Source organism: Thermobia domestica, chromosome 2, assembly GCF_964235325.1.
Source record: "Thermobia domestica chromosome 2, izTheDome1.hap1.1, whole genome shotgun sequence".
NCBI lineage: Eukaryota > Metazoa > Arthropoda > Insecta > Zygentoma > Lepismatidae > Thermobia > Thermobia domestica.
The window spans coordinates 24,582,561-24,597,727 of NC_137455.1; the positions used below are offsets into that span (position 1 = coordinate 24,582,561).

At 37.5% G+C, this 15,167-nt stretch overlaps 1 protein-coding gene across 2 annotated transcripts in view; it reads right to left on the reverse strand.

Annotated features, from left to right (window-relative positions):
• Positions 1-15,167, reverse strand: part of LOC145671283 (dipeptidase 1-like) — a 357,577-nt gene that overhangs the window by 115,814 nt on the left and 226,596 nt on the right. For both annotated transcript variants that reach the window (XM_081740234.1, XM_081740243.1), the window contains one exon: positions 2,159-2,228. In XM_081740234.1, coding sequence (XP_081596360.1) covers positions 2,159-2,228 — 70 coding nt within the window. The remainder of the gene's footprint in view (positions 1-2,158; positions 2,229-15,167) is intronic.

Genomic DNA, 15,167 nt, shown 5'->3' on the forward strand with positions numbered 1-15,167 from the left:
CTTAGGGGAGGAGGGGGAGGGGAGAATTATTCAAAAATTATCGAATATAACCGATATTAGTAACGAATCCACAGTTTTCGGGCTCGCTAAGATGAACAATGCCTTTTAAATCCAAATTCAGCCCCACAGCTTGGGGACTGGGAGGGAGATATATATAAATGCTCGAAAATGACTGATATTAGTGTTGAATCCATAGATTGCACAATCATTGAGGGGATACGGACAAAATCTCGCGGCTGAAACATCGCCGCCCAAAATCTCGCGGCTGAAACATCGCCGCCCAAAATCTCGCCGGCCAAAACCTCGCGTGGCCAAAACCTCGCCGCCCAAAACCTCGGGGAGAAGATGTCGCCGGGCCAAAACCTCGCCGCCCAAAACATCGCTGGACAAACTCTCGCCGGGCCAAAACCTCGCCGCCCAAAACATTGCGTGGCCGAAACCTCGCCGCCCAAAACCTCGCGGGACAAAATCTCGCCGGGCCAAAACATCGCGTGGCCAAAACCTCGCCGCGAATGAAACTTTTATTTAAAATTTACCCAGTGAGTTTCTTAATATGCAATCCCACATTAAAAATAATAAGAAGAAGAATAAGAAGAAGAAGAAGAAAAAGAAGAAGAAGAAGAAGGAGAAAAAGAAGAAGAAGAAGAAGATACAAAACATCGTGTGCGTGGGCTTTCTCGGGTTATTCCTGTTTCCTCCCACTTTCTTTTTTCGATTATTTCCTTCATCCTGGTCATCTACGTCTCCTTTAACCTACAGGACATAATCAAGGGACGTCGTAAAAACTCATATATTATTTCATACTTTCATAAATATTATTAGATTTTTGCTAAAATTTTAAGTTTTTGGATGTTCTAAAGTTCACGAAACTAACCCCGTTAGTTGTTATTACTTTCCTTATGCAGACTTTCTTTCCCTATAACCAGTTTAAAAACATCCTGTCGCCCTACCTTCACATTGAAATCCTCTAATACAGAAATAGAATTTTCATATGGTATCGCGGGACTTGGCCAAATACCCGTGATACTACTTCTGAAACAGCGTCTTTTATACCGTCATCCTTATCATCTGTTGGAACATTTACATTTTGGTCAGGCGAGATTTTGGGTATGGCGATATTTTGGGGCGCAAGGTTTTGGCAAGGCGAGGTTTTGGCCAGGCGAGGTTTTGGCCCCGCGAGGTTTTGGGCGGCGAGGTTTTGGCCAGGCGGGGTTTTGGCCCGGCGAGATTTTGTCCCGCGAGGTTTTGGACGGCGAGGTTTTGCCCAGGCGAGGTTTTGGCCCCGCGAGGTTTTGGAAGGCGAGGTTTTGGGCCGCGAGGTTTTGGCCAGGCAAGGTTTTGGTCCGCGACGTTGTCGCCGCGAGGTTCTGGCCGCGAGGATTTGTACCCAAACCATCATTGAGACGAACAGTGACACATCCGATGACATTTAAATCCGAATTCAGCATTTTGTCACTAAAATGAAACGTATTCTCCCCGTGCGAAGAACGTGTATTCTGGGAGCATTAAATATACCACAAATTTTGGATGAATTGACTCTAATTTATTTTTATGCTTTAACGTTCCATATTATGGATTTATATTTCAGTTTAAAACATACTTACATTTGTAGCATATACAATTTTGAGCACATCAGTAGTCTTTAATTTACTTTCGAGTCTCACAACATATGCACGACTTCTATTTGTTATGTGGGCCCTTCTGCACGCAAGGTCTACGGGGCCGTTAGCTACGTCCCTGGGCCCGTTCCATACATAACGAATTAATTATGGGGACAATATTGACAAGTTTCAAAGCTATTTGAATATATATTATTTCTAGGGCGCAGTAGACTTTTCTACTGAAATGGGCCCACGAGTCATTTTTGTTTTATTGATATTTTGTGTGCTGTTTTGTTGATGTAATGTAGTGTATCTGTATGATGCTTCATTTATAATTTCATGTTCGTATCATATATGAAGTAAGAAAATTTTGTCTTAAAATGGGCCCCCCTTAAACGGCCGTGAGCTTCCCTGGGAAGGGACAGTTGCCCCCTGCCCCACAAGCTACGGCCCTGGGTCTTGGGGAGATTCGAGGCCTAAGCTCCTTGATAGAATCTACGACTATGAATGTGTTCATTTTAATACATAATAAAAGTAATGAAAATAATCTGACTTACCTTTCCGAAATTGGTGAGTCCTCCATGGTCTTGAAAGTGTCCGGGTGCATCCACTGTGGAGCAGTCTGCCCTACCACAGAGCAAAATCATTAATAAATTGCAACGAATGAATTGTATATTACGTAGCATCATTGTTATTTACAGTGCGAGTTAAAAATTGTGTGTATTCTGTAATGTTACGAGGCAGTGATATTTCGGGAAACAGATACAATAGAAATAGTTCAACTTGATTTATTTATTTCTAATAATAAGACGAAGAACAAATTCCACAAAATACTACAACATGAATACATATATTCAACATATTAATTAGGTGAATGACACTTAGTTCGTTCTCTTAATAACTATTAGTAAACAATTCCTGTGTATACCTTAATTATAACACCATAATAATGATTGACATTAATGAATAGGAGGGAGCGTCCTCACTGATATAGGAATTAGATTTCTGGGCTCTCGGTATCTATGACCATGTTAGCTCGTCACGTATGGAGGATTACGTCACTCGGCGAGCACACTATCTGGTCAAAGGGAAGGAAGTGACCTGGGACCTATATGTTAGGTACCATCCTGTCATTTGCCTTCGATGAATGAGGAAAACACAGGAACACCTCACTCAGAATAGCAGGCCTGGAAAAGATTTTACACTTTTTCGATCGTGTGTCCCCACCGGTAATCGAACCGGGGACCATTCGCATCAAAGGCCAGAGGGTTTGCGACTGCGCTAAGCGAGGCCATTACGTCCTCATTGAAGATGGTGTGATGAAATCAATAAACACTGTGCAGTAACATGGAAAAGAATTGCTCAAGATAGATGATTCTGGAGAAAAGTTCAAAATAGTATATTATGATTAGCTTATATTTATATAAATAACAGTGATCGTAATGATACTGGTTCACTATCTCATCCTGGACCACGGCACCAATTTTGATGATTTTTTGTACAGTACAAAATTTTTTGCCGTTGGTAAATTATTTTGGGAATAAGAGTGGTATGGCTGGAACGTATAGAAAATTACATTCTTTTTAATTTGCTGAAAACTGTATTTAAATTCTGAACATACTTGTCGTTACGAAACTAATTTTATCAAACGGAAATAACTTTTGACGCTGATTGTACATGCGTGGATCCTGACCTAATTTTGGTTTTTATCATACTTTCGGTAACAGGGAAAGGACGTGATGTGACGTAAAAAGAATTGAAAACGACCGATATTGGTCTCGAATCCATAATTTTCGGTGCCATTGATACTGATTTCGGGGATCAGCACTCCCGATGCCATTGAATTCAAAGTTCATCCTTCATCGGCATGCGGGTAACGGTAGGGTGAGAAGGGATGCCATGTAAAAATAATCGAAACGACCGATATAAGTATAAAGTCTATATATTTCGGGATCGATGAGATAAATAGTGACAAACTCGACGCCAATGAATTTCAAGAACAATTTTCATCTGCATGAGAGCAACGTGGGGTGGGAAGGGTTACATCTAAAAATAATGGAAAACGAGCGATATTAGTATCCAGTATATAGTTTTTGTACTCGATGAGATAAATAGTGCCATTGAAGCACAGTCAATCCACATCGATATGGGGGTAAGAGAATGGGGTGGGAAGGGACTACTTAATTGATCGAAACTATGAATATTAGCATCCAATCCATATTTTGAAGAATTTTTGAGATGAATACTGGTGGCCCCGATGACGTTTAAGTCCATATTTACCGCATTCCATGGGTTTCTTAAGGAGGAAAAGGTTCAAACATGTTTCATAAACTGTTAACTCCGTGAGAAGAACGAACGTTAGAGTTAGAAACGATACTAAGCAACAGAGAGAAAGTAAAGTTCTTGGAAATAAATTGTTCACAACTTAGTAAGTGGATTTTTTCCGATCGCACTAGCCGTTTCAGATCCACATTGGTAAGGCGCCGTATATGCAACGTTGACACCTGAGCAGGATATTTTCTTGGGGCCTCACTGTACCAACGATACAACATTATTAGAAAAACAATTTGAAATGTTCTAGGTTCCCTCTCAGAGCAACGTGCACGATTACCATATAACTTTTGCGTAGCCAAATTACGTTATAACATTCTTGCTTTTTGTGAAAATTGCAACGCCAAGAATAAATTATGGAAAGGCGGTCAAACACGGAATTTGTACTAGGGTATATTGGACGATTACAGCTTCAGCAGGATGATACATGCTGAGCTTCATTGCATCCTCGTTTCCGTGCTTGGAGTAGTAGTGAGAAGAATGCGTGACTATTCCTCGTTGATGTGAAAGTGGAGAATATAAACAGACAACTGTATTTAACAGGCTTATCTTGTACCTCGAAGTTGATACGTGACCAAGACATTCCACCAGTGCAGTGACATGTGTGTATAAACAATTAATACAGTAAAATCGTACCCAGTGACTTCAGTGAAAAGATCATGCAATGTGACAACACCGCGAGATGGCGAACATCCTACACGCATGTATATGACAAACCATAAAGCGTCATCCATGGGACTAATACGAAAATAGAACAAGCTAACAGATGTGAGCTTGTCAGTGTTGACGATCTGGCAGCATTTGTTGACCGTAATTCGGCGGCGCGAAAACTGCGCTAGCTTCTATTAAACCACAACCATAAACATCTCTGGACACAAAGTGAGAGTGAATATCCTCGTATGGTATCACGAGCATCGTCGTGAACAGAGATGTATCACAAGTATTAGAAGATACCGTCGTGAAGGCAAGTTGTCTGCGTGCATTACTGACTAAACTTCAAGTGTAATTGGTGGGTATAGCACATGTTCTCAGGTACAACTCATTGAGGACATTTACTATTGGGGACAATGCCCAATACATCACGGAAGTTCTGGTGCCTGGCGTTATTCCCTTCCTTCAAACCAATCCGAGTACCATATTTCATTGAGGGCAGCCTACAGAATTTCTTGTGCCTCGTGTTATGCACTTAAACAAATCCAAATGCCATATTTCATTGAGGACAGTCTCACTATTGGGGACAAAGACTACTAAATCACAGCCTCACTTGACGTTATGCCCTTCCTTCAGACAGCTCTGTACACCACATTTCAACAGAGAAATGCCACTTAACACATATCCTGGAACGTGCAAGTAGGGTTGCCAGATTTCTCACAGAAAAGAAGAAAATTTTACGATTTTTAGGGGGAAAGGAAGACACGTAATATTCAGAATTTGTATATAAAAACAAATGTTTGATTTCACATAGTAACGTAGAACAATTTTAATTGCAAACCAGGAGAGTTTCATTAAAAGTAATTACAAGACATGAAACACACACACACACAAGAAGGTTATTACAATTCCCGGTGGTAACTTACAGTTCCGATCTCACTGCAGATTAAACTACAGGTTCTCGTCTCGTATAGTCCCAGTGTTGAAAGGAAAGCTAAAATCTTATCCAACTAACTAAGATTATTACACAAACTTTTGATGCCTTTTAATTGTTTAATGAAGATTTGACCATCTCATTCTTTTTCATATTAGAATAGGACATATTGGAATTCACAACCTTGGAGTTCTGCTTTCATTATTCCTGTTCCATCACCATTTGGAAAGACGACAGTTGAAATCATATTATTTTTAAACATAATGTTGAGGTGCTGGTTTGACAAGAGATAAGAACCCAACTTGTTGCACTTTCTCTCCAAATCCATAGTTACATCGTTAGGTTGCGATGTTAACAGTAGGTGAGAAATAATTTCCTCTACCGTAATGTTTTCGCAATATTTTCTAACTTGTAAAACATTCTAAGAGTTTCCAGCAATACCATTCGTTTTAGTAATTTAAGAAAAAAGATGGAAGGAATTGTTTTACAGGCAAAATAAAAAAAAACGTATAATTTAAAATCTTACGCACAAGCATTCTTCAAGTAACGAATTTAGTTTAAATTTCTTGGAGGGGCAAGCAAAGGGTAGACTTTATTGAAGGAGGCATTTTTTTTTTCTTTACCCAATACAATAGTTTTTTAATACTTGACCTATACTACAATACAACATGTCTAGATACCCACGAGGGGTACTCCCGGCCCATTATTTTCCACTAAAGTCGTAAGTGCCGGAGATACTAATTCTCTGGCCTCCACGGTGGATTGACATGAACCAAATGTAACATGAGTGGAATATGCTTCTTACAGATCGTTGTACGTACGTGATGACCCTCTGGCAGACAGTGCCGCTGACGTAAAAATTTTACATAAACAGCGGTCCATGCGATTTCTCTGGGACGCATTCTACAACCTTTTAATTCAATTCCACGACGCAGGTTTCGATTGCAACATGTGGTAGGTTCACGCCAAACTACTGTACCGTTGCCGACCCGTAACCCCTTTTTTGGGATTCGTTTTGCTTTTCTCGTTACTTTAAAATCATTAATATTTAAAAACCATTCAAATACTCTACTGTCATCTAATTAATGCAGGTCTTGTTCCTTGTTTAATTTCTTTATTTATATTTTTATTCTTTTTGTGGGGTTAACTTAGCTAGAACGAAAATCTAAAGTTATCTGTTTGTCTCACAAGAGGAAAAGAACTTCGCCTCATATCTTTTTCTCCCCTCTTTGCTGTATCGAAACAGACATGAGTTTGTAATCCATAATCTTTGAAACGCTGCATGTGCAAGTGAATATCCAACCCATGTGTCTTATCTGAAAGTCTTGTGTTACTTTTGAATACTTCTACTGTTATCTGTTTAAACCCAGATCTTCACTGAAAACTTTTTAGACGTATAATTAACTTTCTGGCGCCAAACTTGACATTTCTAGGTGCTAAAAATCTTCACTTTGACACTATATGAATTAAGCATCTAGTGCACACTTGTGTTATTGCTATCAATTTGAAACTCATAAAATTCTGCCGGCCACGACATTACTTAAATATCAAAGTTAGAGGTGTTATAGTGTTTTGATATTGTAATCAGTTTTGTACACCCATTTAATGAATCAGTTCATAAGGTACAACATTAATTCAATTCATAAGTGGTTTTCCTGGTGTTTTGAAAGTTTAAGAAATATCACTGCATCAGTGCAATGAGAAAATACGATGAAGAAAAGGAACTTTCGAATTGCTTTAATAGTTTCGCAGTCAAGTAATTGTAGTTCTAAGTACTTAGAGATGCCATGCATTGTAGAAGCAAGTGGAAGATTTTTTTAAAAAGGTGAAAGACAAATGAAAAATATACAGTGATAAATATTTTTATCATATTCAATCCTAACTAAGACGATTAATTCTTAAGTTTCAAAGAAGAAAAAACATCACTCGAAAAATGTTTCATTAAAACGTAACTTTATAGGCTATTATTATTATTATTATTATTATTATTATTATTATTATTATTATTATTATTATTATTATTTTACAAAGGTTACTCCGCAATACGCTATAAACGGGTGGGTATGGGGGAATAACTTGCTCCTTTTCTCTTGAGTGATGTTAACCAAAATCAGTGGGTTCCATTGGGAAACTAGAAAGAATGTCACGAGCAATGTTACATCAAAATCAGGCTATTTTTTCACTTTTTTAAAACGGAAAATTATTATTAATGTGGTTTCATAAGAAGGTATTGATTCACCATCTGCCCTTTGACTATTCTCAGCCATAACAACAGAAATAAGGATCTAACCAAAAAGAAAATCTTATGTTTCATTTTTTTTAATCGCAAAATTTTCACAGAAGTTTTGCGGAACACTTTTTCTTTTAGTCGGATCGGGAAGGAGATGCTACATTTACTATCTCATTATTGACAGATTATTGGTCCAACTGGTGGTAAACATTGCGAAGCTTTAGAAAAAAATATACGCAAATATTGCATTAAAACCCAATACTTTTAAGCAAAGTTTATTTCTCATTCCTGACTGGTATCAACTTCAAGTAGTAAGGATTATGGAGAAGCCTCGAAGAGTATATGTAACATACTGAATAAAAATTGAAAAAATATTTACAAAACCATTCTTAGGACATATTTTCCAAAAGTGGCTGAGAAAAAATTTACTCGCTTATTCCGGGAACATACTTTTTAATTCTGGCGAAGAGGTAGCTCTCACTGTTCACTTTAGACAAATTTGTAATTCCTATCAGCAAGGACTCAAAGACAATACATAACATTTTGGATTAAAATCAAATGTGTTTCTTTTCAAAAATTATTGTCTTATACACACTTTTTTAAATAATGGAATTGTAGAAAATTAGCAATATCATTTTATACTTGAGACATTTCAACTGCAATTAGTGGAGATAATTGAGAATATCATATTATTTATATAAGGAAACTTCTTCGTTCTGAGAAAACACTTTCATTTACCAGTTATATTTAATCGATTGCAATCACATTCTTTAAAGAATATGTAGAGAATATCTAAACAATATAAAAAAAGAATTATTGTATCCAAAAGGCATAATTTTTAAATAAGTTATAAAGAAAATTGTTTTGTATATAGATGATTGTCAGAGCACCTGCAACACCTAAAATGCGTGAGAGTGTAATACTGGCATGCATGAAGAGCGTTAGCCGTTGTTGCTGGTGAAGTACGTGCTCGTCTGTAGTACATCAGAAAGGAAGATCAGAAGCGCTGGTTGTAAAAATGAGAATCTTCTGATCTTACAAGTGCTGTTAGATGTATTGCAAGAAACAATACCCAAAGTGATAAGGGTTTACATAAGTCATAGGATACAACTTCGACGAAGAATTTAATGGACGGAAGTGAAGCCTCAATGACAGGGATTTTTGAGCATTGAGTGTGTAGTCGTAGAGCGTTCACATTTGACGCTTGGAGTCTCTTATTCGATCCCAACTCGTGCAAAATGTATTTTGGGCTAGAAAAAACACCGTGTGCGTGGGTTTTATCGCGGTTCTCCTATTTCCTTTCACTTTCTTCATTCCACCGTTTCATTCATTCCCATCATCACCATCTCCTTTAGCCTACAGGGCATAAACGAGGGACGTACACCTAAAAGATTTAAATTCATTTCATTTCGGAACATTGAAGAAGATTGTCACCAAGGATCGTGGAGTAAATGCTCCAAAAGTAACTGCAGAGTTAAACCAACAATTGGCACAGTAATCCGCAGACGGGTTAAAATTCCCAACCTTTGGCCCCATCAACAACGCTTTTAAGCAAAAAAAGTTTCGAATACAAGTAAAAGTGACCGTCAATAATTTGGTCCAATGTGTCCTTTTTCACATTATTTCGTACAACAGGCGTATTTATGCACGATGGCAGTCATCCAAATAAACTTATACATTAAATAGTCTCCTTCTATTCATATTTGTAATGCTATAGCCACGATTTCTTGATACTTCATGGGTTCAGGGATTCCACATATATGACTCATTAAACCCTTGATTATATAGGTACTTTAGGTAACCATGTCATCCTATGGCCCAGAAGTCGTTTCCGAATAATAACGCTATTTTTCAGATGGAAATGTGGACATTTATACTGCTGGGACTATTGAGGCTTAGTTTCGTAATCATCTGGATTTAATACAACGCTTACTTTGGTCTATCCAATCCCCAGATTGTAACATTGTTAAACCCCTATGATCAGTTCTGGATCTGAGAATTCGAAGGAAATATCCATTCTTCATTCTCTCACTACATGAAGATCGGTAAAATATCAATTCCTCCGCAAACAATTCATGACTTCTTCTTCTTCTGTCAAGCAGCACATTCACAACGTAAAATAAGGGAAGTGCACACACTACCGGATGGTAATATGACAGTCCGTGTCCGAAAGACGGCCTACCCTTATTAATCATCATCACCATTGTACAAAGTAGAAGTCAGCAAGTTTTGAATTGTGCCAGTCCATTGTGGAGCGAAATATTGAAAAAATGAAATGAAATCTTTAAGTTTTCCCTCCCATAGTTATGTCGCCTAGGCTAAAGCAGACGGTAATGAGGTGAAATAATGCAATAGTGGAATGAATTAAGTGGGACGAAACGGGAGAACCCCATGAAAACCCACGCACACGGTGAGCGAGATATTGTTATATGACGATAAATTTTTGGTTTAGAGTTTTACCTACGTTACGGCCTTACGGGTAAATAGGAACATTTTGTTACATATATGACTTGTCTTATTATCTGGTATGGTAATAATATTAAGTTACGGAAAATGTTACTACGGGATCCGACGTTATATATTATGTTAATTTCCCAGTACCAGACAAGTGCACAGTTTTTTAAACAGAAATTTTGTTAGTTTCTCGTTCTTGTTGTTTTCAGGCATGTACTATCAAGATTGAAAGAAAAAATGTGGGTGGAAGGAGGATTTGAGGAAGGCGGCTCAAGCAGTCATGGAATGTCAAATAAGTCAGAGGATGGGAGCTCATCACTTTGTCATAGCTTAGAACACTGTAGGAATACATTCTGTAGGAAAGAAACAAATGTTCCCATTCATTAAATTTTTTTTAGAAGAAATAGCGATGCAGCTTGCTAATCATCTGAAGGACTTGGACAACCATTTGCAGCTGATAAAAAAAATGAGTTTTTGAAGTTTATTTTCGATTCCGTAGAACACTTCAAAATTAATTGTCAACATGACAAAGACAAAAAACATGTTGGACATAAATACTATTATAATTTCATGGAACCTTATCATGTTGCGCATTCCACAGTCGACAAGCATGCAGAGAGCACTCTAGTTTAGTGAAAATCAACTTGATTTATTTATTTTTTGACAAATATGAAGAGTTGCTTGCAAAATACAACTTTGAACCCTCTAAAATACAAAGGCCGCCAGAAAAATGTATACACTTTTTGTCATCCAATATCAGGAAACTGGAATTGAGAATTGTTTTGATATTTAGGTATGTTGTAGTATGAGTTTCCGCCCAACAGATGTCTGCATTATCAATTGTTTTCAGTTAAAATTATGTTGTAGTACTGTTTCTCGCTCAACAGATGTCGGTACTGCCAGCACGCTTAGTAAGATAAGAAATTGGCAGATGCACGCTTGACGTTCGAGCAGCGTAAATACGTTTTGAAGTGTTTTATCAGGTTTGGAAACGCCATCGAAATGCAGCGAAGAGGGGAAGTTGGTTCTGAAGCACTAACCCGCCTAACAATCAAACGCATTATTGACAAGTTTGAGGTACATAGTACGATTGTGCATTGGTCTCCACTGATACATTGATCGCTGTAGCTGTAGTGACCACTCGTCATTCTGTAAGGTGTTTGGCCGCCAACGGCCAACATTTTGAACATCCAATGGAAACATATGCTTACTTGAAGATTTTGTAACACATGTTTGAACAATAATTAAATGTAATTAAGAACTATTATATATAGTCTTGTTTTCTTAAACGGCGTATACATTTTTCTGGCGGACTCTGTATTTAACTGTGATGAGATTGGAATGCTGGTGGTTCATGATAATGCAACTCAAGTTCTCTCTCAGAAAGAAAAGAAACACACTGAGAAAAAAAATTGTAGGTAGCGTACTTAAAAAGATAGGTTACGTGCGTAATTCCTAAGATAGTCCAAAGATAGTTTTTGGATTTAACGTACAGGAGACGTATAACCGAAAATAGGGATGCGCACGAGACGAGTCAAGACAGGATTTTCCAGACAAAATTCGAGTCGAGACACGGCTCTTCCAATAGAGAAATATATATTTTTCGAGTCGACCCATCACTTTTACAGCACATTTTCGAGACGAGACAGCCACAAATCTTGTCTCGTGCACATCCCTAACCGAAAACGCATATTTTATAATACTTTCTGTATAAGTGTTCCATCTATACGTACTTTCCGTAGGAAACAATATAGACGGTCAGGATCTCACATGGATCATACAAATGGACGTATATAACATATAGCTGACGAACGTAACATAAGTATATGCATGTGATATACGGGAAACTGTTAGATGTCAGACATCCTGGAACGGCATGATGTAACATCTAAGGACAGTGAATATGTAGCATACGGATAACGTATGTTCCGTACTGATTTCTATAGTAAGCAAGAGGATACCGTATATTTGTATATACAATATATCGCTCTCCGAAGAACGGATTTTTCTCTGTGCAGTTCAGGAAAATTACTTCAGGAGGAAGAAGCGGAAACATCACAGTACTCTCTCGATTAATGCAACTCGCGATCATTTTTTTCCCGTTTTGTTTGTCTTTCCGTGGAAAAGGATGTCTGAGGAACTGAAGAAAGATGCGCCTGAGAACAGTATTCTAATAGCTGAAGAAAGCGGGTAGATAACAGTCATGGGTTTTCGGAAATATTTTGAAATGTTATTCTCTGGTGTGAAATTAACAAAAGAAGACCCTGTCATACTGATTGTTGACAGACCCACTTCCCATAAAGACCTTCTGGTTGTTTTATATGCTAAAGAGAACAATCTTCATATGAGTAGCTTACCCCTTTACACGACGCTTAGATTACAGCAATTAGACCAAGCTATAATGAAACCATTTACAGCAGCCTAAAACGAGGCTTGTTCTTTATGGATGAGACAGTATGCTCCCTTGAAAGTAACATTAAAAGACGTCCCACCAGCATTTACTGTCATTTGCAGAATGAACCTAACAAGATCAGCCTTTGACTGCACTGATCTCTACCTTTTGAATAGAATTGATTTTACTGAATTGGATTTTCTTTCATCAAAACATTTCTGTGTCGATTCAGATGGCAATTTAAGAAAGTCACTTTCTCTCATCCCAGAAACATCTTTAGAAACAACTTTACCAAATTCACAGGGTGTGATACACAGTTCTGTTAGCAAGACTTCTCGCTCAGCTCCAGAAATTTTTTTCATTTAGTCCTAGTATGTTGTGAACTTCAAGACAATTTCCGACAATAGCTAAAGAGATCTCCCTAGTCACAAGCGAAACAAATAGCAGGTTAGAGATGAGAAGAAACGGAAGTGAAACCAGCCAAATTTTAACATCAACTCCGTACAAGAAAATATCAGAAAAGAAACTTAACACGAAACAAATTAATATAAGAACACTGATAGAAGAAACGAAATTGAAGAGTGTGCAGTTTCTAGTGGGCCTAGGCAACTCAACGAAAAGGCGGCCAATGAAAGAGAAGAGCATTCCAAAACCATTGAATTTTTACGCTGGTGGCGAAGATTAGAGCAATAATGGGTCAAATATCACTACCATTACTACATGCATCATTTGCTTCGAGACCGTAAATGAAGTGTGGGTGCAGTGTACTTTGTGTCAAGGATGGGATCATACTGAATGCATAAACCAAGATAATCTTTACTATTACACATGTGATCTCTCCAAAAGATCTAGTGCTTGTTTATGTACAGGTTAATTTATATTTTCACATTCTCTGTGCAGTACTGAGATTATGGATTTATATTTATTTGCTTGTATTATTATTGTTTCTGAACCGACAATACAAGTTTTTTGTTATTTACTTAACTTTACTTAAACGCAGAGAAAAAACCTAAATACGTGGAAGTTCGTCGGAATCGTAATACGGTAAATTGTGGATGAGTTAAAATATCGAATAATACTTTTGATAAAGTAGATATTTTCAAATATCTAGAATCAATATTAACAGACGAAAGCCATATTCACGAAGAAATTAAATCTCGATTAAAAGCAGGGAATTCGTGTTACTATTCAGTTCAAAATCTCTTGTTGTTGAGAATACTGTTGAAGAATTTGAAGCTTAAAGTATATAAAACGATAATCATACCTGTTGTTCTGTATGGTTGCGAAACATAGTCGCTTACTCTGAGGGAAGAACATAGACAGAAAGTATTTGAGAACAATATCCTGAGAAGAATATTCGGACCCAAGAGGAACGGGAATGGAGAATGGCGGAAACTTCATAACGAGGAACTACATAGTTTCTACGGTTTACCTAACATTGTTAGGGTCGTCAAGTATAAAAGGCTTAGGTGGGCGGGTCATGTAGCTAGAATGGAAGAAAGTAGAAACGCTTTCAAAGTCTTGACTGGAAGACCAATCGGAAAACGATCATTAAGGTGGATTACCATCCGGAAGTCAGTACATATTTTAGCTCATTCCCTTAACTACTGTGCAATGAAATGTTACATATTATAAATATAAAAAGTGTACTATAAGATAAAGTTATGTTTCAGCTACATCACAAGACACTGATTCATTTGGTTGTGTCCCCTGATATCGAAAAAGGTAAAAAAAAAAAAAAAAAAGGAAATATTTGATTCGTTTTACAATGAGCACAGAAGATGGCACTTGCTGTTAGATCTTACTAGAAGCGCTCAATTTTATGAAAATTTTATTTGTATGTGTAAAGTATTTTAAAGTAACGATCTTATTAAGAAATAGATATATCGTTTGACCGTTTTTCGTGTTATGTTTCATATTTTATTTATTTAAATACAGTGGCGTATTTAGGGGGAGGGCTTCCGGGCTTAAGCCCCTCCCGAAATTTTACTTACTATAGTGAAGTATATGAAATATCTTGCAGAATTTTCACATTTTCAGGCAAAGCCCTCCCCGAAATTAAGCAAAGCCCCTCCCGAAACAAAATCGTAAATACGCCACTGTTTAAATATTAATTTATATTTAAGGAAAGAGATTTTGAGAAGAAACTTGCGCAGAACGGCACAATGCGTTGTTGCCAAATTTGTACGTTTAATTCCTGAATTCTAGCGTCGCAGTTCGACAAGCAGAACTTATCTGTGATTGCGGTAAGGGTCGAAAACTAGTTTCTCCAGTAAGTATCCAAGCAGAAATCCATGATTCTTCCTTTATTATCTGGCACCAGTATGCACTCAACACTACCTGGCAATGCCGCACTATTCAAGCAGCGTTTAGCATAGCACCGAAAACACCTAGTGATCCACTTTAAGAAGACCTAGCCGCATACGGGAAGACAATATTAAGATGGATCTCGCAGAGATAGGAATACAAAGTAGAAACTGGATCGAATTGGCTAGGAATAGAATTGAGTTAGTTAGTTAGTTAGTTACTTAAATATATTTAGTAATGCCTTTAGACGTGTTTTAACTTCATATT